The sequence below is a fragment of the Pleurodeles waltl genome, chromosome 10 (assembly GCF_031143425.1).
Source record: "Pleurodeles waltl isolate 20211129_DDA chromosome 10, aPleWal1.hap1.20221129, whole genome shotgun sequence".
NCBI lineage: Eukaryota > Metazoa > Chordata > Amphibia > Caudata > Salamandridae > Pleurodeles > Pleurodeles waltl.
The window spans coordinates 118497474-118521222 of NC_090449.1; the positions used below are offsets into that span (position 1 = coordinate 118497474).

The 23749-nt window shown below is 42.0% G+C and overlaps 1 protein-coding gene across 1 annotated transcript in view; it reads left to right on the forward strand.

Annotated features, from left to right (window-relative positions):
* Positions 1 to 5486: 5486 nt before the first annotated feature.
* Positions 5487 to 23749, forward strand: part of LOC138262383 (kinesin-like protein KIF19) — a 94150-nt gene continuing 75887 nt past the window's right edge. Inside the window, exon 1 of the mRNA XM_069212283.1 lies at positions 5487 to 5604. Within this exon, the coding sequence (XP_069068384.1) occupies positions 5563 to 5604 (42 nt within the window). The 5' untranslated portion in view covers positions 5487 to 5562. The remainder of the gene's footprint in view (positions 5605 to 23749) is intronic.

Sequence of the window (23749 nt, forward strand, 5' to 3'; positions counted from 1 at the left end):
ACAGAAACAAATGTATCAATGTATTTATGACGATTTTATAAGATTCCATAAGCAGCACATCATCGCCCGCAGCCTTGCGAGAGGAAAGTGATCTGATAGCACATTCATGCTCCTCAATAGTAATTGGTTCCTCCAATGCCTGAGCAGTTATAGGGCTGAGCTTTGATACATTTGCTGCACTAATATATTCTTCAGTTATCTGCAAACCCGGCTCACACATTTCCATGTAGAGTTCTTGTTAAAAACCCTAAGCTAGTCTAGAATTTCCTGAGGATCATGATATTTATTAGCGTAGCCACCTATTCTTAGCAATTTTATAAGCGAAAACCTTCCCACCTCTTCCCCCATACTCAAATAAATAAAAAAGGCCATTAAGATAGGCACAAGCAGATTTATCTCCTTGTGCCCGGTTCAAGCTGCCCCAGCATTTGATCAGCTCAGCCCTGGTCTTGTATTTATTAGGATTGTTTTCCAGAACTGCCTGAGAGTGCCTCTGCTCCCATCTCTGTAATTCTAACTATGTAGCATGTGTTTGGGCCTTTTGAACCTTATTCTGCTGGATAATGAGTTGCTCAGTAGCCCTCGTACAAATGCTTTAAAGTATCCCAAACAATGTGGGGGCAGAGGAGCCAGTATTCAAAGTAATACATGCAGTAAGCTCAGTATTCATTTTTTTAATATATTCAGAGAACAGCAATAAGGATCTAGGAAAGGTCCATCAATGCAGCTATTCCATAAGGTTGCCGCTGTGAAATGTTAATAAGGGATAAGGGTCTGAGGTGATCTTTGGACAAAGCTGAAGTTTAGATTTATTAATTAAGCCCTGAGCAGTAAAGATTATGTCAATCCTAGAGTAATGGCCCTGCTGTGTGGAATAATATGTGCAGCCAGTTGGATGGAGGGTACTCCAAAGATCCACAAGCCCATGTACTCTGGCTAGGTACTTGATATTCTGCCTAGTGTTATTCATGAGTGAGATGGGTACCCGATTTGTTGTGTCTTGCATAGAGTTCATAATGCAGTTGAAGTCATCTAATATAAACATATCGCCAGTCCAACTGCGCAACTCACAATTTAAACAGGCGAATAGCACCGGGTCATCCCCTTTAGGCCCATATATAGTGCAACAAGTAAAGGTATTAGATTAAAAATAACCTGAGCAGCTGCCCACCTGTCTGATGAGTCAGATGCAGTCCAGGTAATTTTAAGATTCTATGTCCGTAGTCTTAAAATCGCAACCTCATGAAATTAAACCTGCTGTGTCATGCATATAATGACGTTATAACCTAAGTGCTGTAAAATGCCCTATCTTTATAGGCTATATGGTTTTGGTTAGGCAGACTTTTCCAGTCGTCACTTCGAAGGATGATTTAGGCCTGTGACATTCCATCACATGACTATAAGCTGTGTCATGGTAGAAAATATAGACAAAAAAACGGTGTGAATTTAGTACTACAAGCCTTATTAGGGTTGCAACTGATGTCTCCTACTCTCTCCCCCCTGTACTATCTCCACATTCAAGACCAATCAATGATATTCAAAAATGTTAAGCATTTCTGAAAAACTAGAATTTAACAACCACTTCAGTTCTTCCCATTTTTTATATGTAATACCAACCCCACAATCATCCTTGACATAGCTTACAAAAAAGCTCCCTGTAGATCTGCCCCAAACACCCTGGTCTTTCCTTCCACGCTATTAGGTTAATAATTGGGACTTTCTTGGGGTATTGCCTTCATATACTTAAAACTCAAATAGTTGTCAATTTCACAGTGTCACCTGAGAGCTGAATGTGGTCTCAGTTGCTATGTATCTACGTATCAAGATTACCTCATCAGTTAATCCTATTAAATGATGAACAATTGCTTTCTCAACATGTAGCTAAAATGAGGGCTTGGAGTAAAGTGACAATAAATCTCATTGGTCAGTGTAATATTGTGAACATTAATATTTTGCCCATATTTGTATATCTTTTTTCATTCTATCCACCTACTAGGCCATTACTTCTTGAGTGGCGTAGTAAAGTCTTACTTTGGTTAATTCCTGCAGCACTCTCCTTTTCTTCTGTCTGTAACCACACTAATTGAGTGCTAATATTAGTTCCTCAGGGGTAACCTTTTCTGTAGCAAAACAAGAACCACAGATTCAGAATTGTAATTGTATTTATATAGCGCTTACTACCCCTGATGAGGCATTGAAGCAATTTTCAGCGAGAACCAAGCTACTCCGGAACCCAAGGGGAATTAGTGGGGGATGAGTATAGGGAAATATGAGTGTAGTATTAGTATTATTATGAGTTAATTTGAACAGAGGATATGTGAGCTTGTTAGTTGGATTGACTAGAGTAATGAAGGGATAGAGGAGCGAAGAATCCAGAAGTGTTAATTGGGAGTTTATAGTTATAGGATGTGGCTTGGGATGAATGAGTAAAGGAGAGATGGAGGAGGGACGAATCTGTGGAAATGGGTTAGGGATATCATAGTAGCAGAAGGGGTTTTGGATGAGTCTAGGTGAGATAAATGAGGGAGAATTTAGTAGGGTTGTTTGGGAAATTATTGTAGTAAACTGAGGTTTGGGGTGAGCTAGATGCGGCAGAGGAGGGAAGAGCTTAGGCAGGGTTATTTCGGAGATGAAAGTAGTAGAATGGGTTTGGGATAAGTCAGAGTGGGAATGGAGGATAGATTGATAGAGACATAGGGTGATGGGGAGACTGAGTAACGCTTACGAGATAGTACAATTTATATTATTTTTTATTTATATATGTATATATTTTTTAATTTAATGTATTTATATTTTGAATTGTATTTATTTTATCTCTAGTACAGTGGGACTAGAGTAATAAATAAATAGATATGTAAGTACATAGTAAGGGAATTTATGTGCAAGGAATATAATAATGGGTATAATATGAGAAGAAATGTAGTATTGTGTAAACACAGACTTTCAAGATTTGTAATATTTGATGTTAATTAATAAGTGTAGATGTCTAACATTCCTTTATCTTTCCTCAATTTTTCAATAGAGAAATGCTTGCTGTTAAATAGTTAAGATAACATTTGCCCATTGTGATATAAAAAAGAAAGCAGGGTTTCCTAAGTATCTAATATAACAACTTATCTAGGAGGTAAGCAATGACATATGAATATGATAAGCATAGAATAATACATATATACAAATATATATATATCTATATATACATATATATATATATATTTATATATATATATATATATATATATATATATATATATAAACACATACATAAAAACACACACACACACATATATATATATATATATATATATATATATATATATATATATATATATATATATATATATATATATATATATATATATACTTAACCATGAGTAAATATACATTTGTTAAACAGGATTTATGAGTATGTGTATAATTTATTATGAAATAGTAACTATACACATTTCTTAAAGAACTATACATATCTAGAATCTACACATAATCAGATTATAAATATGTATCAACACAGACATATTCAATCCATTGCTGCTTGAATACACACCCTGAAAGAATAAACCATGCACATGATAGTCTTTGAATGCAAGAAACACAGCTGAGAGAGCGACCTGGAGAGGGCAAATGCCAGTACCCCAAATAGATCACTCTATAAAGTCCTGATTCTTCTATGGCCACAACACCATATTCATCCTACCGCCTCCTGCACAATCAACCCCGTCGCAGGAAATGCAAGCTTTATTGATCCAAGACTCCAAGAGTTCCATATATCTGTATGACCACTAGATTTACACAATTTATTGTTTGTTCTAAACTGGTACATTCATTAGCAAGAACTTCTCTCACTTACATGCCTGAAATTAATATGCATAACTACAAACTGGTATTACATATATGCAATAATCTGAATTGAAAGACACAGAAGTAAACTGTATAAGTACACTGTGACAGCGTGGGAATGTGTAGTAGACAACAGGACAACAAATGCAAACCTTGTAACTGAAATATCCGGGCCTGAAGTTCCATTTATGATAGGATTCGTATTGCCATGTCTACTTGGATGTCCTCTGTGTATCTGTAAAGTGACAGTAAAGTGTTTTTTAAAAAAAGGAGCTCAACAATGATACCATGAACTATGCAGTGTGAAAGATAAGCCTCACGATCAATTAATATATTATCAATAATGACTTCACATTTTTTTCCATTGAAGCCAAGACGTATAAATGTCGTATACACATATTTATGTCACATCTATTGATATCAAAACATGTGAAAATATTTAAAAATGTATATGTGTCACCATTTATTGAGATTAAAACATGTTTGGACTGTTTTAATTTCTTCTGTTTTCTGGCGCTGAATGAATAATTTAACTTTGTAACAGTATATTAGACGTTCAAATTGTAGACAAATGAAGGTTACTTTATTGACTTTAGGTGTAAAACAGTAAATGGGTGAACTTGAACTTAATCCTGTGGGACCTGCTTATAGTTTTTTGGGCAGCTTTGTGAGCTACACCCTGAAATAAAAGGGTGCAGAACTATAGCTCACCCATCTTTCAAACACTTTTTAAAATGTCCTTCAAAACATCTTTTCTAATAGTTTTGGGGGTGGATGGAACCTCTATACACCTTATCCCTTAACTGATCTGTTTATTAGAGTATCCTTTTCTTATTTTACTTATTGTTCGTCTTTAACTAGTCATGTTTCTAATTCGTGAATTATTTAGACCGCTTCGTTATCATTAAGCCATCAAGCTACACATAAATCCACCAAACCAAACGCCAGTATCTATCCACCCACCCATCCATCCATCCAAAACAGTTCCAACAATCCGTTATCAGTCGTTGAACCGCCCCATAGCGCCATCCACCTGCCGTCTTTTTATGTTCTCAATCTTTCACTCTTACTGTTAATACATACATCGTTTGTCACTTGAATCCTCCTTCCTCCTTGTTTAACATAGTTACACTGTTTTTCCTTCCTATATTTTTCTTCGCCATAAGTAATCTTTTTTCCGTATGATTTCCGATCTTAAAATAAACCCCACTAAACCCCTGGGATATTCCCCGGAGGTGATTAGAGGGCTACTGTCTCTTTCATTAGCCACCTCTCCGCAGCCATGCATGCCGTGCTTCCTTCCCTCCCTCTCCTCTACCCTGTCCCCTGTCCCTGTGGAGTTGTCTTTCTTCAGTTACTGTTTATGCTCTGTGCAGGTGAGAATCGGCCATTCCCCCTTCCATCTCCGCTGTTTAGTCTGTTGCTGAAGTGCCTGGTCTCCTCTCATGCCTCCCCAGAGCATCCTCTTGAAGTAATAACAAGAGCTGTGCTTCTGAAGAACTGTCACGCCTCTTCCCCGCCCCGAGGGTAGTCTGTTGTCACTGAGCACACTGATGTCATGATGCCCTGGGGGTTGTGGCTGCTCCCTCTCTTTGTGATATCTAGGCGCTACGGGGAGTGGCTCGGGGATGCAGTCACCTTTTTACCTGTCTTGTTTTCTCTTCCCAGCTTGACCTCGGGGAGGGTTGCGTGGGGATTAAGCGCAGCAGGTCCACTCCATCCAGAGACATGAAGGACCAGCGTGGAGGTCCCAGGGTGCAGCAGCTCACGGTGAGTCCGCAACAAGCGTCCGGCCGGCGTGCTGTGATGCCCATTTATCAAAGAGCCGCACAAGAGCCAAGCATTGCACTGGCAGCACCAGTTCTGACACCGAGGGGCATTAAATCGTGCAATTCAATATACTACAACATTCTGTATTTTGACAGGGAAGTTCCTTAGAGGGCACAACGGAGCGAAACCTGATACATCTTTTTCCACTGAAACTGTATACGTTGGTGTCGGTCGATCTTTAAGCGCAGCTGAGTACACACGAGCAGACTTTTACAATACATTGACGCATTATTGTCTCTTTAAAATAGACGTTACCGCGTTATTCCGTTTGATGGGCCTTGCATTACTGAGGGTGAAGTTTTTAGTGGGAGAGACGGAAGCCCACTTATTCTTAGCCGGTTAATGTATGGCATCAACATTTGTGATGCGGGAAAGCGGTTACGTACTTGATGCACGTCTTAGGAATGTCTGTGAATGAGAAATAATAGCCCTGGCAATAGCAATAGCTTTGGCTTTAGTGTATTGAAAAGCTGTTTGTGCACTGGAATAACATACGCAGTAGTACAAGGCCTCAGTAGCCTATTTGTATTTCTCACATAAAGGGATTTAATCGGAAATCTCCACCAGGGTTATAACAGATATAGTAATACTGCATTTTTTTCCCGACATGCATCTTGCCAGGTAAAATATGATAGAATTTGTGCAGGAAAAATACCACACACTCTTGCGTTTTGTAGCTCGGAATGGATAGAAGCAAGCAGTGATGCAGGATTTAGGCTTTAGGGGGGTCTGGGTGCTGAAGCTGTCAGAGGTCCAGGGTGTGTCCTCCTCCCAAGACAAAATTGAAAAAAGATGGACAAATGGTGCATTTGAAAGTAAATGAATTTAGTGAGAAAGCAAGATTTATAAAGCAACGCAAATGTGTAGCTTGGAATATTAAACACATTAAAAACTGACCCATATCTTACTGCAGTAATACATTCAACAGTTATTTTAATCTGCAATTTGTACAGCACGACATCTTCAGGCTCTTTAAATCGTGTGCTTGCCCAGTGTCTGGCACAGCAAGTGGCATCAGCTTTGGAAGAAAATGTTCTAACCGGGCATGGGAAGCACCTGCAGCTGCTGGCTGTAATCAGTCCTACAGAAATCTGCCCAGACAGGTCTTTAAGTGGGATGAAAAAAGTGGGGGCTCTCTAAAAGGGACATGTAAAATACATTTCTGTGGTTCCTTCAGTGTGCCACCCGAACTGTATTTTTGGTTTCTCGCTGAGATGTTATTGCATCCAGAAATATAACACAGTTGACACACCTAAAACTTGTCAGTCCTTCTTGCTTTGTCAATGGGTATCTGTTGAAGATACACGAGTAACAACAATGATTTGTTATAAATAATTAACATTGGAAATGTTTCAATTCTGAAATTGTGAGACTATAAATTAAATATTATTGAGGCCTGTGGAAAGAGTTTGGCCTTCAGCTATGCGTGCTTTATGTTAGCTATGTATGCCCTTTTCTCTGCACATCTAATCCATCTGCACATTTTCAACATCCTCTCTTTCCTCTTCAGCACCCTCTTTTCACTCTTGCCTGAATGCACTTCCTCACATCAACCTCATTTTCCCATCTCCAACACACACTGCACTCATACATATTTAAGCACTTTATTTCCTTTTGCTTTCACCCAAATATTTTGACCTCTGTGTACAACATTGCCACACATTTACACTGAATTTCAATTGTAAGTGAATACATGACCATTGTTCTGTCTGCTCTGCAGAGGCACCAACCCACTGACAGGCACTGTGCTTTGCCGGCTTCAGCCTTGGCGCCAGCGCGCTCAATCAAAGCCCTTCATAAACACCTGACACAAGTCAAATTAAGCACTATTGAAGAGTAATAGGATGCATGAGAAAAAAATACAGAAACACAGGAAGATGAAACAGTTAACCCTCTTGGGGAATGTGATATTAAATAAAACGTGAAAAAAGAGAGGAACAAAATCACTCACACACTTTACCTTAACATTTGTATCATTCATTGATTGCAAATCAATCCATGTTTTTGGCATTAATGTTAAGGGCATGAAGATAGGGCCAGTTTTAATGCCATACGGCCGATAACTGCCTTTCCTGTAAGCACATATTTCTTGCTTTGAGCTTGACTTGAATATTTGAATAAACTTTGCAAGGGAACTCAGAACCCTGCTCGTCTTTTGGAACAATTTAGCAGGGGAATGAATAAAGCAGCTCCACCTCTGAAGGGGCTAGCGATCTGCAGCCTGGGGTGTCACAGTGGGGGAGGTTAAGGTGACAAAGTGTCTCATCTCAATATAAATAGCTCAAGATTAGCATTATAACACTTACCATTACCGAAGACAAGGTACCAAGTTACACATGTATGCATTCACTCCTACTGTGTGATGAATGGGAAAGGGTGGAATCTATGCCTGTGAATGACGGATGGCTGCTCTCACACAGGGATGAAGACTCCAATGCCTGAAACCATGATGCTAAAAACTTCACTGGCCTATAGTGGATACCAACATAGTCCACAATGGAAACAAAGGGCTTTAGAAAGCTAAGCCCTGCGTTGTGAGTCACAGTACAGAAAAGATGATTTAATGCCTGGCTTCCGTCTCCTACTTCAAAGGGAGGCAGGGCAGACAGGCAGGCAGCCTAGGAATCACAGCCCAGAGTTAAATACATCAATTTATTTAGGGATATGATCATATCTACAAACAAATCGATCTATTTAATATTTTTTTATGTAAATGTGTAGGAAGTTCAGAGGGGTGCTATCAATTAGCCCTAAAGAAGAAACCGCCCCTGGTGTAGTATGTTAGTGAGGCTTAGTAAATAATTTTGCGAGATTGCAGAATGGAAGATGTGGCGATGAACACATGAGCACAGTGGCAGAATCATGCACTTCAGTGGGGAGTAACAGATCCTAGGCAGGAGCATAGGAGACACTACATTTCTGGGGGACAAGGACAGGCATGGTGACTTCCGATTGACCCTATAAAAATTGCCTGTGATTTGTGAGCCGCAGCTTCTGATAAACATATTCAATCACATACTTTTGAAGTGAACTACAAAGGCAGGCATGTAATCACAGTGTGCAAGTATGTTTAATTGTCATTAGCAAGTTACCTGCATTCTGCAAAGAAATTATATTAAATTAAAAAAAACATGTTTCTGTTCATAAGGGTTCTGAGTGTTAAGGGTTTTAAAGAGGTTTAAGGGTTCAGCTATGGGTTAAGAAAGAGGATAGTAAGACCAGGAAATGTGTTGTTAGCATCCAGGCATGGGTAAGGGTATTGGATAGTAAGGGGTTCTAAAGGGTTTTTTAGAGTTCAGTGTTGGGTAGTGCTAAATGGCGGTGAGGGTATTTTAGAATTCAATGAGCAGGTCGAGGTAAAAGGAGGTAGGGGATGTTTGAAAGTTGCCCTTTCTGCAGGATCACCCCAATTTTCTTTGTGGCCTTTTTGTTGAACTCTATTTTTACTGGCTGTAGAACTCTATGCACTTTACCCCTGATAACCAGTAGTGAAATGCTTGTGCTCATTCTTTCAACATCATAAAATTGGTATACTCCCAATTGACGTATTTACCTTACTTACAAGTCCATAATATATGGTACCCACACTGTACTTAGCACCCGTATGTCAAATTTCAACATTGGAGTGCAGCACTCCTTGTGCTATCTCATACAGTGACAGAGTAAAGCATGTTTCCAGGCTTGACACTGAAGCCTCATTGTGCAGTTTTAAACTGCCAGTTCGACCTGTCAAACTAAACCCTTTTAATAAGCCTAAACCGTCTGTTTCAATATACATAAGCCACTCTTAAGTTAGGCCTTGCTATGCATAGAGTATGGTGCATAGTATTTAAAAGTAGGACATGTAGACGTTTAGTATTTCATGTGTCCTTACAGTGAAAACACATAAAAGCTATTTTCACTGTAGCAAGGCTGGTTGCTTCCATAGGGAAATTTGGGTTACATTATAACATTCTATTTTTAATGGTTAAACAAAATCCAATTTAATGATAAAGTCAAATATTGTCTACGTAGTATGGAAGAAGTACTTTTAAAGAAATTAAATTTTGCATGCCTAAAGCCTCTGGAGGCCTTTCTGTAAGGATTCAACAGTCACCTGTTAGCCTGGTGACCCCTTGTGGTGAGGTGTGAGCTGCTCCCCGGACAGAAAAAATAAGTCATTGGTGTAGGGAGGTGTTGCCCTCCCCTTGACAGGATTGTCTGGGGGATGAGTCCGGTCCTTGGGTGTACTTTAAAGGGCCTTCCACTGTCAAAGGCAGATGTAGGTCACCACTGGGCCTGCCTCCCTTCTTATCCTTACAGTCAACTAGGCACCAACCTCAGTGAGAGGGAGAGCTGCCCCAGAAGTGGTTTAGAGAGACCACTCGGGTGGGGCTGTAAGTATCCTCTGTGACTTTAGAGTGTCAAATCTTGTGTGACTGTCACATGCTGCTTGACAGGTCTGCTGGGGTTTAACATATAACATTTGGGGTGCGCTTCAGATAACAGAAACAAAATGCCAAAAATGCTATGTGTATCCACTGTCTGGTTGCTGAAAGTTCATCTTCATTTTTTACCAGACTTCTGTCTTTGTGTTTGATGGGGGTACAGGAAATGCCTAAAACTGGATTTTGGTGTTAGATGTGGGAGCACACCGGGATTACCATAGTACACTCACTACACACATCCTCCGACCTCAGAGCCCAGGTTAAGGGAGGGTGATGACTTCGGCCATTTTAAAAATGCCCCAAATGGGTAGAGGTAGCCCTGGAAACCTTGCCACGTTGGTTAGGGCATCCCCAGGGAACATTCTCGCCCACAAGCTTGAGTCTGGCACGAATGTGAATTCTCCGGCAACCCACTTCAGAACACACCTTGACCTAAGCTAGATCAGAAGAGGACTGAACTTGCTGTCTGAGACCTGAGAAGAGCCCTGAAGGACTGGACCTGCTCCCTCTTGTACCAAGACAAAGAAGTGGACTCCAAGAGTCATAAGGCTGACCCGTTCAAGCTAGAGGGATAGAACAAGCTCCAAGAAGCTTCTCCTGCAACTGCCCAGCTAATTATTGGCACCTCGACTTGGACTGGTCTCTGCCTGCCATATTGTCAGTCTTTAAGTGTCTCCTCTGATGTCCTGGGGGGATTTAGAAGTGTACTCTTGCTGTGGATTGAAACTTGAAAGACTAAAGTCAGAAGATAAAATCTTTGACAGGACAAACCTGGTTGGTGCACCTGATCTGTGCTCCATTGCGGTCAGTATCAATTCGTGCCTAGGTCCTGGGCTACCATGACCATTAACTACCATTGATACTTTGTGCTTCTTGGCAGTATTTGTACTAAAAGCTTAAAAAGTCATATCCTCAGTTCCTTTTATTGGATCTTTCTCATGTTGCTGTATTGTGTTTATTATTTTTTACCCTAGTTTTCTGATTCATTTTGGGATTTTTATTGTTTTGCATTTCAACTTTATACCTGTCTTAGTACAGCATAAATACTTTACACATTCCCTCCAAGTGAAGCCCTTCTGCTCTTTGCAATGGCTACCAGTGGGAGGTGACCTCAGGTTTAATCAGTGACTTTGGTGGTTTATCCTGACAAGAACTGTGATTATTACTTGAGGTGGGTACTTACACCCTTAGATAAAAGCACAGTTTTTGCAGGGATTAGAGGAAAGTAGTGTTAAAGGGAGGTAAGTTTTTTTTAGGAATCAGTGGCAAGAAGAGGTAAAAAGAGGTAAGGGGTTTTTACAGTTCAGGGCTTGTAGAGGTAATGAGGGGTAAGAAGTTTCTACAGTGGGTAGAGATAAATAGTGGTAAGGTGGTTTTAGGCTTTAGCTGTGGGGTAGAGGAAGGTAAGGACTTTTTAGGGTTCAGGGTGGATAGAGGTAAATGGGTGAGGGTTTTTTAGTGTTCAGAGGTGGGTAGTGGTAAAAAGCGGTAAGGCTTTTTTAAGGTTCAGGGGTGGAAAGAGGAAAAGGATGTCAAGGGGATTTTAGAGTTCAGGGGTGGGTAGAGTAAAGGGAGTTTAAGGAAGTTTACGTTTCTGGAGTGGGTAGAGGGAAAGAGAGGTAAGGGGTTTCTATGGTTTGGGAGTGGATAGAGGTAATAGGAGGAAAGGAGTTCCTGGGGTTCAGGGGTGGGTAACAATAAAGGGAGGTAAGGAGTTTATAGGATTCCGGGGTTGGTAGAGGTAAATGGAGGGAAGGGTTTAAGGGTTCAGAGGTGAGTAGAGGAAAAGGGTTTTTAAGGTTCAGTGGCTGGTAGAAGTAAAAAGCAGTAAGGAGTTTTTAAGGCTCAGGAAAGGAAAGTGGTAAATGGGCCAAAGAGGTTTTAGGGTTCAGGAGTGGGCAGAGTTAAAGGGTGTATGGGTTTTTTATTTATTGGCAGGTAGGGGTAAAGGAAGTTACAAGGATGATAGGGTTTAGTGGGTGGTGGTGGTGGTAAATGGAGTTAAGGTCTTTTTAACGTTGAGGGTGGGTTAGAGGTAAAGGGAGGTAAGGGATTTTTAAGGTTAAGGGGAGGGAAATAAGAAAGGGTTGCCAAGGACATTTTAAGGTTCAGAGGTGGATAGGGGCTTAAGAGAGGTAATAACGTTTTAGCATTCAGGGGCTAAGTAGAAATAAAAAGAGGTTAGGATTTAATATGGTTCAGGCTGGTAGAGGTAATGGAAGGTAAGGAGGTTTTAGGCTTCAGTGCTAGGTAAAGGTAGGTAAGGTTTTTTTTTAGGAATCAGCTGTGGGTAGAAGTAAAAGGGGTAAGGGCTTTTATTGTTAAATGTTTGGTAGAAGTAAAAGGCGGTAAGGAGTTTTTAGGGTTCAGGGGAGAAAAGGAGTAAAGGGATGAAGGCATTTAAATAAAAAGGTGGGATCTGGGGGTGTTAAACCCTTCAAAACAAAGAAAGAAAACCCCCAGAAAAAAACAAATAGTGGAGATGGCCGTGCTGAAGTGGTTACTCATAATATCCTTCAGGTCCACAATAGATATTAGCAGTGAACACTTATCTTGCTGTCCAAGCTTGTCAAAGATGGGTGCTTTGGTCATTGCACTGTGGAAGGTTGTTGCGAGATTCCCTAAAACAATTGGCCTGACATCCTTCACCCAGTTTGCAGGGCTTCTTTGAAACAAAGTGAGGCTTGAGTTATTCATAAAGCTCCCTCCATTACCTCACCTGTTGTTCCGGCTCCTGCCTTCTCCTGGGGACAAGCACCACAATGTCTTCAACTTCTTTGCTGCCTTGCAGGCTCAAATTTAGGTTGCAGGTAAAGAAGTGCTGAGAAGGGGCTGGTTGGTAGATGATCCTTGGCCGGCCAGCCAGCAGGTGGTACATGAAGATCCCGGGCCTCTTCAATAGCCTGTGGAAGATGAAGACAGCAAATGCAGGTTTCTACTCCTCTCCCTTTGTTTTCACAGGTGCAGGCAGGATGCAACCTTCTGTAACAGGACACTTTGAAGTTTCTCTGTGGGTGACGGCAGGTCAAGAGCACTACCTTTATAGGTAGATCTTTCACATGCTAATGGCTGTTTGATGGTGGAGATGGGTGGGGAAGTTCTTCTGTCCCCTTGTCTCCCCAATCCTGTCCCCTCCTTCCCCCTCAGTCCAAAATGTGTAGGGGATAAATCCCCTGCGTCCCCAACATTTCCTACACCCTTGGTGCAAGGGCTGGGAGGAATCAGTGTTCAAGGTGGAAACTAAAGGGTTAAGGGGGATGATTAGTACCAAAAAAAAGAGGAGAGTGCAGAATGCTAGGCAGAATTCAGGGTTCAATGGCAAAAGCATGGAGTGCACCAGAGTAAAACTGTAAAAGAATGAGTCCTGGTTGCAGGGTGCCGGGTGAATAGGAACCACAGAAGAGCTAGAATGAAGGAGATGAAGTGGTGAGGCAAAGAGCAAGCACAGCATTGAGGCCCCATCACACCGTGTAACAAGCTGTGGCAAATCCAACAGGTCTCACCTATGCAAGAGCTATTGGCTTTGCCAATGTGTTTTATCCATGTTGTTCACCAGTGTGGCTGCTGTTCGGCATGGCTAAAAGTGGCATAGAGGAAAGTGCCATGGAGTGTTGTGGAGTGGAACCGTTAAGAGTGGAGTAGAGTGTTGTAGAGTGGAGTGGCGGAGAGTGTTGTGTATAGGAGTGGCAAAGTGTGGAGTCGCAGAGAGGGGCATACACAGGATTAGCATAGAGTAGTGTGGACTGGTGTAGAGTGCATTGGTGTTGAGTGTTGCAGAGTATAGTGGCTTAGAGTGTGGTGGCAGCATACAATGCAGAGTCGTAGATTGGAGTGGCGCACAGTGGAGTGGTGCAGAGTGGAGTGGCACAGAGTGAGGTGACGCAGAGTAGAGTGGCTCACAGTACAGTGCAGAGGCATAGAGTGCAGTGGTGCAGAGTGGAATAGCATAGAGTTGACTAATGAAGAGTGCAGTGGCGCAGAGTAGAGTCTAGTGGAATAGGGTGCAGTGGTGTAGAGTGCAAGGTAGAGTTGTGCGGTCTGGACTGGTGTAGAGTGCATTGGTGTTGAATGTTGAAGAGTATGGTGATGTAGAGTGCAGTGGTATTGAATTCAGTGGCATACAATGCAGAGTCTTAGATTGGAGTGGCGCAGAGTGGAGTGGCACAGAGTGAGGTGGCGCAGAGTAGAGTGGCGCAGAGTAGAGTGGCGCAGAGTACAGTGCAGTGGCATAGAGTGCAGTGGTATAGAGTGCAGAGTAGAGTCGAGTGCCATAGAGTTCATAGAATGGTGTAGAGTACAGTAACTTAGAGTGGTGCAGAGTAGAGTATAGTGCCATTGAGTTTGCTGGCATAGAGTACAGTGGCGTAGAGTGGAGTAGTGCAGAATAGAGTGGAGGACAGTTCAGTGGTGGAAAGTGCAGTGTTGCTGTGTAGAGTATCAGAGTGCATTGATGTAAAGGCATTGGTTAAGAGTAGAGTGGGATAGAGTGCAAGCATAGAGTAGATTGTTTCAGAGTCAAGTGAAGTTGCATAGAGTGGAGTGGTGCAGGGTAGAGTGCATTTGCGTCGATTGCATAGAGTGTAATGGCGTAGAGCAAAGTGGTGTAGAGTGCAATGTTGCAGAGTAGGTTAGAGTGGTGTACAGTGGATTGACGTAGAATGCAGTGGCATACAGTGCATTGTTGCAGAGTGGCATAGAGTACAGTGGCATATAGGGGAGTTGTGCAGAGTGGATTGGTGTGGCCTAGACTGGAGTGGTATAGATTGGTGTGGCAAAGAGCGCAGTTGTGTAGAGTGGGAAAGAGTGCATTGGCATAGAGAAGAGTGGTACAGTGTAGAGTAGAGATGCGTAGTGTGAAGTGGCATATAGTGTAGTGGCATAGAGTGCAACGGTGGAAAGTGTAGTGGTGCAGAGTGGTGTAGAGTGACGCAAAGTAGAGTGAAGTGGTGTGGAGTGGTATAGAGTAGAGTGGAGTGGCATATAGAAGAGTATACGTGGTCTGGTAGCACACTGCCATTACATACAACACATTTTCAGTTGAAATGACCATTACATTTGCACAGACATACAGTTTTACTAATAAAACAATACAGTGCGCAGACATAAATGTGGGGAAATTGCATCGCCTAGATTAATGATTTGTTTTTATCATAATAAGGTATTTGTTTACAACACACTTTGGAAATAACAAAAAAGTGCTTCATGTGTGTGTTCATAATTCTGATATATTTTGAAATACTTACACAGTTCATTTAAATTTTGTTTTGTGCTAGAAAAATAACTTTCCTAACCCCAGTATCCAGCAAGATTGTCACATAAATCCTCTCACTTTGAAGCCAGAGAAGTAAAAGTAAACAAGAACCCCTGGAATACAGCACCTGATATTTGACCTCAGTTTTTGAATGCACAGCAAATGTGACGAGATAAGAACATGACTTAAAGGCCTGTTAACAGAAAGCAAATTTGCAGAAGAATACAGAAAATGCGGTTTAGGCAATGGGATGGTCGAACTGAACCTGGAGAGCCTAAAGCAAATAAGGCCAGCATATGAGAAACAGAAAGTGCGAGTTACATACCACAAAGCCAGTGGTAATCAACAAGCGGAATGCATTCCAAGGTCAGCTTTCTGAAAGTCCCTAAGATGTCTTTCAAGTGGAAGCATGTAGGGAGGTGAGGGGCCAGCTAGGCGAGAGCCACAGTTGCTTAATGCACACAGTCTGCACTGCCAGCATAAAGCGGCACCTACTGCTCTTCAGGAAGCTGCAGAATCCGGGAACTGCAAGACTGTGAATGGAGAAGAGTTATATAGGTGACGTGCTCATGACAGAGATACATTCTCGGGACTTTCTGTACCAGATGGCCCCACTGAAACTACTACGGGGAACAGTCCGCTCTGAATGAAACTGCAGTGGACAAGTCTACTAACCCGCAATGATTCTGCTCACAGTGGGCACCAGGGTCTTCTCACTGCCTCAGGTCCTGTGCCAACTCTCTGAGATGAGCATTCAGTGGCATCCCTGAACTCTCTGAACAAGGATCAGATGCTGATTGAGAGTCCCATACTAGGAGATGTCCTCTCTCTAACTGTCACTTGAGCCACCTGTGAGGCTGCGCAGCTGATGAATATTGTGACATGGTAGATGCACTTTTGCACACCACATCCAGTGCACGTTTGACACCACCTTTCTCTGATAATCGAAGAGCTCTATTATTTCGAACTGCTAATTTATTTTTTTCTGATTCAAGATCGTGTCCTCTTTGCATCCACTGGCAAAAATGTATGTACTTCGCCTAGTAACAAAAGCAAAGTATCCATTACCTACGTTCTCCAGATCTAACTTCATATTCCTCTAGCAATGCTATTTGTCCTGTTGGCGCTAAAATGTCACTACTCCAAAAAATTGTGTGTAGAATATTTACAATAGTTCATTTGTATTAACTAATTTCTGGCATACACGTCTCATATTCCTTTTTAATGAAAATGCATGCCATATATTAGGCTCTTCCTCAGAGGAAGTGCATAAGAATGTATGCCAAAGCTGGCCTTTGTTGCGATAGTGCCCTGAGCAGGGAATACATTTGAGGAGAGATGTATGAAGCTTTTTTCTGTTTGCCAGCGGCTCGAGTTGCAGAATCAGGCCGTTTGTGATCAGGAAAAGCATTTTTGAATGTACAAAACCCTATTTTGCGATTCAGTATCACTGAATCGCAAAATGGGTAGTGATTCGGTATTAGGAATGTGAGTGCCAAGGGTGCCCCTTTCTAATAGCGAGTCACACTGATATGTCGAAATGTTTTGTGACTGGGAATGCGGTTGCAAACATTCACAGTTACCACCATCTTTAATTTGGTGGTAACCCATTTGCTACGTGAAGGGATCCCCAAGGGACCCCTTTGCGAATTGGGATGCAATCATTTTTTAAGAGCAAGCAGTAGTCCCACGGACCATTGCCTACTCTTAAAAAATGAAAAGAAAACTTTTCATTTTTCTTTTTGTAATGCATCCCATTTTCCTCTAAGGAAAACAGGCTGCATTACAAAAAAAATGCTTTATTGAAAAAGCAATCTCAGACATGGTGGTCTGCTGACCCCAGCAGGCCACCATCCTTGTGATTGTAGCCATTCACAATGGGTCACAAATTGCGACTTGCCTCATGATTATTGATGAGGCAGGTCCATTTGCGACCCACTGCGAATCGCTAACAGTGGAAAACACACTGTTGTACTTCAGAGTTTGCAATGTACTAAATAGCGAATAGCTAAAATGTGCTATTAGGAAATCACAAATAGGCGATTTAATACACCTAGCCCCAGGTGCCGAGGCTGCTGCTATTCATGAAAGCAAAAAGCAACAGGTCCCATTTCTAATCACAGGCCAGTTGCTACTTCACACATTAACTGCCTCTGAACCCAAACATTTCTTAGCCTCTCCCAACCTAATTCACGTCTTACCTCCTTCACACTGGTGACAAGGTGGTGATGGGATAATGGGGTGTGAACAAGTGGAGTGATGGAGGGTGGGGGCGGTTGTTTGGGGGTGTGAGAGGGAGATGGGAGGGAATTGAAGGTGCTCAACAAGGTGCCTGTAGCATCTTAAAAGAACAAGCATTGGCATAGTCAATAGGTCTCGATTTTGGGACCTTATAAATGTTGACCCAGAGCTATTGGCTTTGCCAAAGTGTTTGCCCTTGGATTCATTTGGATGGAGAGGGCAAGTACCCGATACGTTCACGCCACACCCGGCAGGATGCAGGGGCGAAGTGCTTGATCGTTGACTTTTTCTAAAAAAAACAAAAACAAATGTTGAAGTGAAAAAACATTATGCAGTCAAAAGAATTCACAAACCAAGGACCAATACTAATGAATACGTCAGTTGACTAGATCCAAAAACTTCCTGCTGGCCACTAGCAAGAGAGTCTAGCGAACAAAAAAAATGTGAAAATCTATATAATAATAATCTCCACCTGAAACAATGTGGCACCAACACCCAGTTTAAGGATGCCGGTTAAAACACATTGAATTTACGGCATGCAGTTCTTTGCGTCCAAACACCCATTTGGTAGCAAGTAGAAGGTATACAGCTGCCTGCTGTTCAGTAAATCTCAAAGGAATCGCAAGTGGGATGCCTACTATTAGGGTCGCACTGGTATAGAGAATATGTATGGACATGGGATAGAGAATATGTATGGACACCAAAATAAAAGTGACCCCGATTATTGAATCAAATAGCTGAAAAAGTGGCTCACATTTGCAAATCAGGGTTGTTTTGGACTTCTAAAGACAGGAGCTTGAAACAAGCAGCTACATTTTCTGAATGGTATGGAGAAGGAAACATTTGAAACTGGTGAGAAAGGCTGTTATTTTTACATAAAACATAAATGTTTTGTAGCAGTAAATGACAAACATATGTCATTCGGATTCTGTGAAGGAAGAGCTAGTTCATAATGAACGAAGACCGCAGTTAGAAACTAAGCCAAAAAAAAAAAAACAAGACACAAATGTTTTGGCTTGTATAGAGAAGGACACCTACGGAACCACACAGGTAAATACAGCTTTCTTTCACAGAGTTAGTGGTTAAATTAACAGAAAGACAAAAACTATAGTAAATAAAGGTTGAGTGCATGGAAAATTACAAACAAAACAAAGACAAGAGGGAAAGACATAGAACAGTCAAAACATGATTAATCTTTCTCACACAGACAAACTCCTTAATGCGACAGCAGATGTGGATAAGTCCACACGGAGCAAACACAAACCGCCAGCACTTAGATTTCCCTTGGCAATGGCCATAAAGATTAGATGACTTGACCTGGGCTCCATAAATACACCATTAGAAGGCAAGAATGCAGACAAGGTAAACAAGGCAATGAGGGGCTGCGAAGGAGTCGTAGACATATGCTGGACAAGCAGTCTTCAAAAAGCTCAAACACAATCACTAATTACTGGGCGCCACCAGCGCTAAAGCATCCCCGTGCACAAGAAGCCTGAGGAGGAATCTTTCAATCTTTGCACTGAGGTGGAATCTTTTAATCTTAGCACCAGTATGTCAACGTGCAGAAATATGAAGCGTCTTCCCTTGCAAAGGGTAGCTCCATATAACTCTTCAAATTAGCAAGGATGTCAGCTTTTTATCATGGCCCTGTCTGCAGCTTCCTTGCTCTCTGTGTCTGACGGCTCCAGACATGAATTGGAGGATAGTCAAACATACCTCACCCTCGGGCAGCTGTAGAGTCCTCTTGTATCTCAGAGCATTCTCATCCACAAGCCAAGCAATCAGGTTTCTTCCCCCCCGGACAGCTTTTAACAGGATAATTTACAGGTACTCAATACATATGCACCTGTACTGTGCAGTCTTCACGTTTGTTAGTCGTAGGCAGCACCATCTGTTTTATCTTTGGCCCCATATGTGCTCCCTTAAAAACCTCCAAGAGACACCTCTGTGGATCATAGAGACCAGATTTAATCTTAATTCTGGCTATCATAGTGGACATTTGTAAAAGTATAAACAGGAATGCAAAGGTAAATGCTCGACTGGATGAGCAACTCACCCAAATGTTGGTAGATCATTTAGAGGGGTTCAGGGGAAGCCTTAACCATGTGCCAATCCTGTGCAAATTGCATTCTGGAACTTGTAGTTTCCATCACTATATGCTCAAAAGGCCAGTATTTCCAGTGCTGCTGGCAAGGAAACCTGGACTGGATGAAAGTATCACACATGAAAGAGGAGCAGGGTGGATGTCAGTTGGCAGAAATATGGACTGAACAAGGAATGAAATAGACGAAATAGGCAGTATTTAAAAGTAAAATCTAAAAAATTGATAGGAGGACAAAGGGTCAAACCATAAATCTTTTTTTTTTTAAAGTCTGATAGTGGCAGCGGTGAGCCGGAAGCTTGCCATGAAATCCTGGATCCAGAAGTGCACGGCAAATAACTTCCAATGGGATTCAATGAACATGATCACAGATGTAAGGGGGCTGCCTTAATCGCACAATATACAATACTGCAGAATGTCTCGTTTTGAGGGCTCCGCAGCAACTCGCAGTGTTTACAGTGTGCTCAGGCTCTTTGTTAGGTAGGAGTCTGTCTGGGACACATGTTAATGATCTTTGCTCTTTCTCACGTCTGTCCCTGCTGCCGCCTGTCCAAGAGGTTACTGCTAGCAGCTCAAACAGCTAGAACAAGCAACGGAGCAGGAGGTGCGGGAAGGATGACAGCAACAATAGGGGAAGCAGGGGGTGGGAGCTAAGATGACATAAAATACAGGCCCGAAGCTGAACACGCACCCACAGTCTAACAGGAGGAGGAAAGAAATAGACAAAAAAGTCCCCAAAACGACCAGATAAACAACCAAAGTGTAAAGATACAGTACTTGGTCCCTGCTCTGTGGGAGTAAATGAGAGACCAAAAGGAGGGACAAAGAGGAAGGATTGACCACTACCAAGCAAGGATTTTAAAAGGACACTGAAGCAAATAAATGAAAAGCATTGAGCGGACTGTAAGCCCACAAAGAAGTAAATACTAATGTATGTACAACAGGTCTTCAAAGCTCTCCCTAAAAATAGATTAAAAGCAGCTTAGAAAGAATCACTGGAGCCCAGTCAGAGGGAGACTGCTGCAAACATAACTTTTATGCAGGCATGGCGTCTGAGCCTGGGCGCAGCTCACCCATTCTAAAAGCCGGCCCTATGTATGACCCAGCAAGTCACTGAGGCTTTCTTTGGTGGCAGTGCTGCAGGACATTGCGTAGAGGCTGGATAAAAGCAAGGCCCCCTTTAGCTTCAGAGAAATAGTGGTAGAGACTTTCTGGACAAGTCTGGATGTCAGCATATTTGGTGTGTGGTTTATCAGATGAATGGAAAGTGTGCCTTAAATTTGCCTCACGAGAAACTTTGAAGCCTGCAGTTTAAAACCTTGAAATTCACAGCACACCCAAGGTGTTTTCCACCTGGGGGTACTTTGCTAGAGGTGCCTCTGTTTGGTTCATGAGGTGAGGCTCGTGTTCCTTCCAGTAACTTTTGTGTATCAGTACTAGGTGTCCCTGAGCCAGTGTTGAAGACAAATCTTGTTTTCAACCTAGCAAAAAAGTAACTTTCCTGATCAATGTAATCTCATGCAAAAACGTCCCATTAAGGAATGGATACAGTGACTGAGAATTCCAGCAATTTCACTATTGAAAAGAAAGTGTGTTTCAACCTGAACATACAAATCATTTCTAGGGATGATGTCCTCCTACATTTTCTAATTTCATGCTCTCACCTTCACAGGAAGCCCTTTCAAGGGCAAATAAACAGTGGACTCAATGTCAAGGATCCTTTGAAGACATAATTTGGACACTTCCACACTCCAGCAATGAAACGTGCTATTGTCTGGTGGATCTGGGAAAACATTATATCAGCCTAATACTCCTAAGTGCATGGCCTTAGTTTGCGATAACACAGATATGCCTCTAGTCAGATGGTGGCCCATTATAAGGATCTCAAAGTAAATGGAAAAGGGTAACATCGGGAGACCAAGATACGCATCAGTCTTTTGAATTTTAGGCTGGTTGTCTTACAGCTTCAATTCTTTCTTCAGAGAATAAAACACTCATCCGTACTGGTACATACATTCAACCCAACTACGATGTACTACCTGAACAAGCAAGGGGGAACAAAGTCATGTCTGCTGTCCAGGGAAGCTCAAAAGATATAGAAATAAATACTACACCTGATTTCTTTGAAGGTAAATCATGTTCAATGGATAGACCACCAATGGGCAGACACTCTGACAACAACATCAAGAGAGTGCCATGAGTGGGAACTGAATCAATGTTGAATATCTAAGATTAGTCAGAAGTGGGAAAGTCCACGACCACATTGGTTGCCAGATCATTCAAGGAAAGTCCTGTTCAGGCTCCATTGAGCTTCTGAATAATATCTGCACAATGAAAACCAGACTGAAAAGTGCATTTACTGCCTCTACCCAGAGCAGGAACCTCAAAACTACAGATTTTGCAGAAAATTCTGGAAAGAAATGCTTCAGGATCATAAGAGCGGGGTGCTATGCCAGAGTACTATACTCTCCTCTGGACATGCAAGTGTTCCTTCCACATTTCCAAGAAGAATCACAAGAGCCACAAGGATAAGGATGTAAAAACCTTCTATGTCAGGGAAAAGCTTTTTCTTTGAACTGCCTGCTAAGGGGCCTAACAAATCTGATAAGATAACACCTGTAAAGAATGAAGGGACTCCTTTCTCAGATGCTGCACACATTAAGTCTTCACTGAAGGTCCTGCCAGTGTCTTCATCCAAAGTACTTTTGCCATCCTCACTGTTTTCAAAGTCATCTACAGTGTCTTAAAGTAAGTCCCCATCAATGAAATCCTCATAAATGAAGTCAAAACTGTTGTCATTGACTACACAGTCAACACACATTGAACAAACTGTGCCGTTTAAAATCCTGTTGTTGATATTCCCATCATTGATGATGCATTAGTTGATGGGTCCCCCTTTCGACCTTATCAGGGTTGATGGACCCCTCATTGACAGGACCAATGTTGACGGTTGTATCATTGACAGAGCCACTAAACACACCAAAGTCAAAACCTGTAGAAAATCCTTTGCAGCCCGTTTGTCATTGTCCTGCATGTGCAACTGGACCTTCTGGTATCCAGCCTTACCAAACATTGCCAAGTAAAGTTTCTCCCCCCTCCACCTGGTATGCTATTCACTAATTAAGCAGAAGGGGTGATGAAGATTGAGATGATGATGGACCTGGTCTTAGTCCTGGTAACTTGAAAGGCAGCTGCTAGTAAAAGGACAAGCAGGAAGAAGACCAGTTCCATCCAAAGAAGAATACCTGCTCCATCCAAAGAAAAGTTGGAACTGTGCTCTATCTCTGCTCCATTCAGAGGTGGCATGGCACTGGCATTATGGTTATTCCCATTATGAAAGACACTTTTGTCCTGATTCTGTGTTTAGCAGGTGGAGTAAAGGATGACAGAGTGGCAGAGGACTTTATATCCACCACTCTGCCTTTACTTCTCCCACCATACTGATAAATGTCATCCGGCCTTGTGGACATCTACATAGTTTGGCAGGAACCACTGTCATGGATGGACAGCTCTTCCAAACATGACAGATGGCTGTCAAAGTTTTCCAAACTTTTTTATTTTTTCAAAAACAAACTTCTAAAGCTGGAGTTTGTTTTTGAAAAATTAAAAACTATTCCCCACCCCAAACCATTGCAGGGTTTTCTCATGGTGGGGGGGGGGGGGTCTTTTTTTTGCCTGTCCCTCACTGCCTGATTTTAGCTGGTGGTGACAGACAGGGGAAAACACATAACACTTTCCACCCTAGATAGGGTGGATGGTGTTATGGCTTTCTCCTATGGTACCATTATATCACAGAAAAGTTTATGGTTATGGAGTAAATTTAACTTCATCGGTGTACACCTGGCAGTCTGCCTGACACAAAATTGGTGTGCCAGACCAAGAGTTTACCCTCTCTGCCAAACTCTAAACTAGTCCCTATGATCATTATTAAGAGGAACCTTGCTCCCAATGATGCAGATAGCTTTAAACCTAATTAAAGGTCTTCAGGCCATAACAACTGATTATTATTCTATAATTATTCAGTCATGATGGGAGCCAGCTCTTTCAGTGTTGCCTTACCTGTAG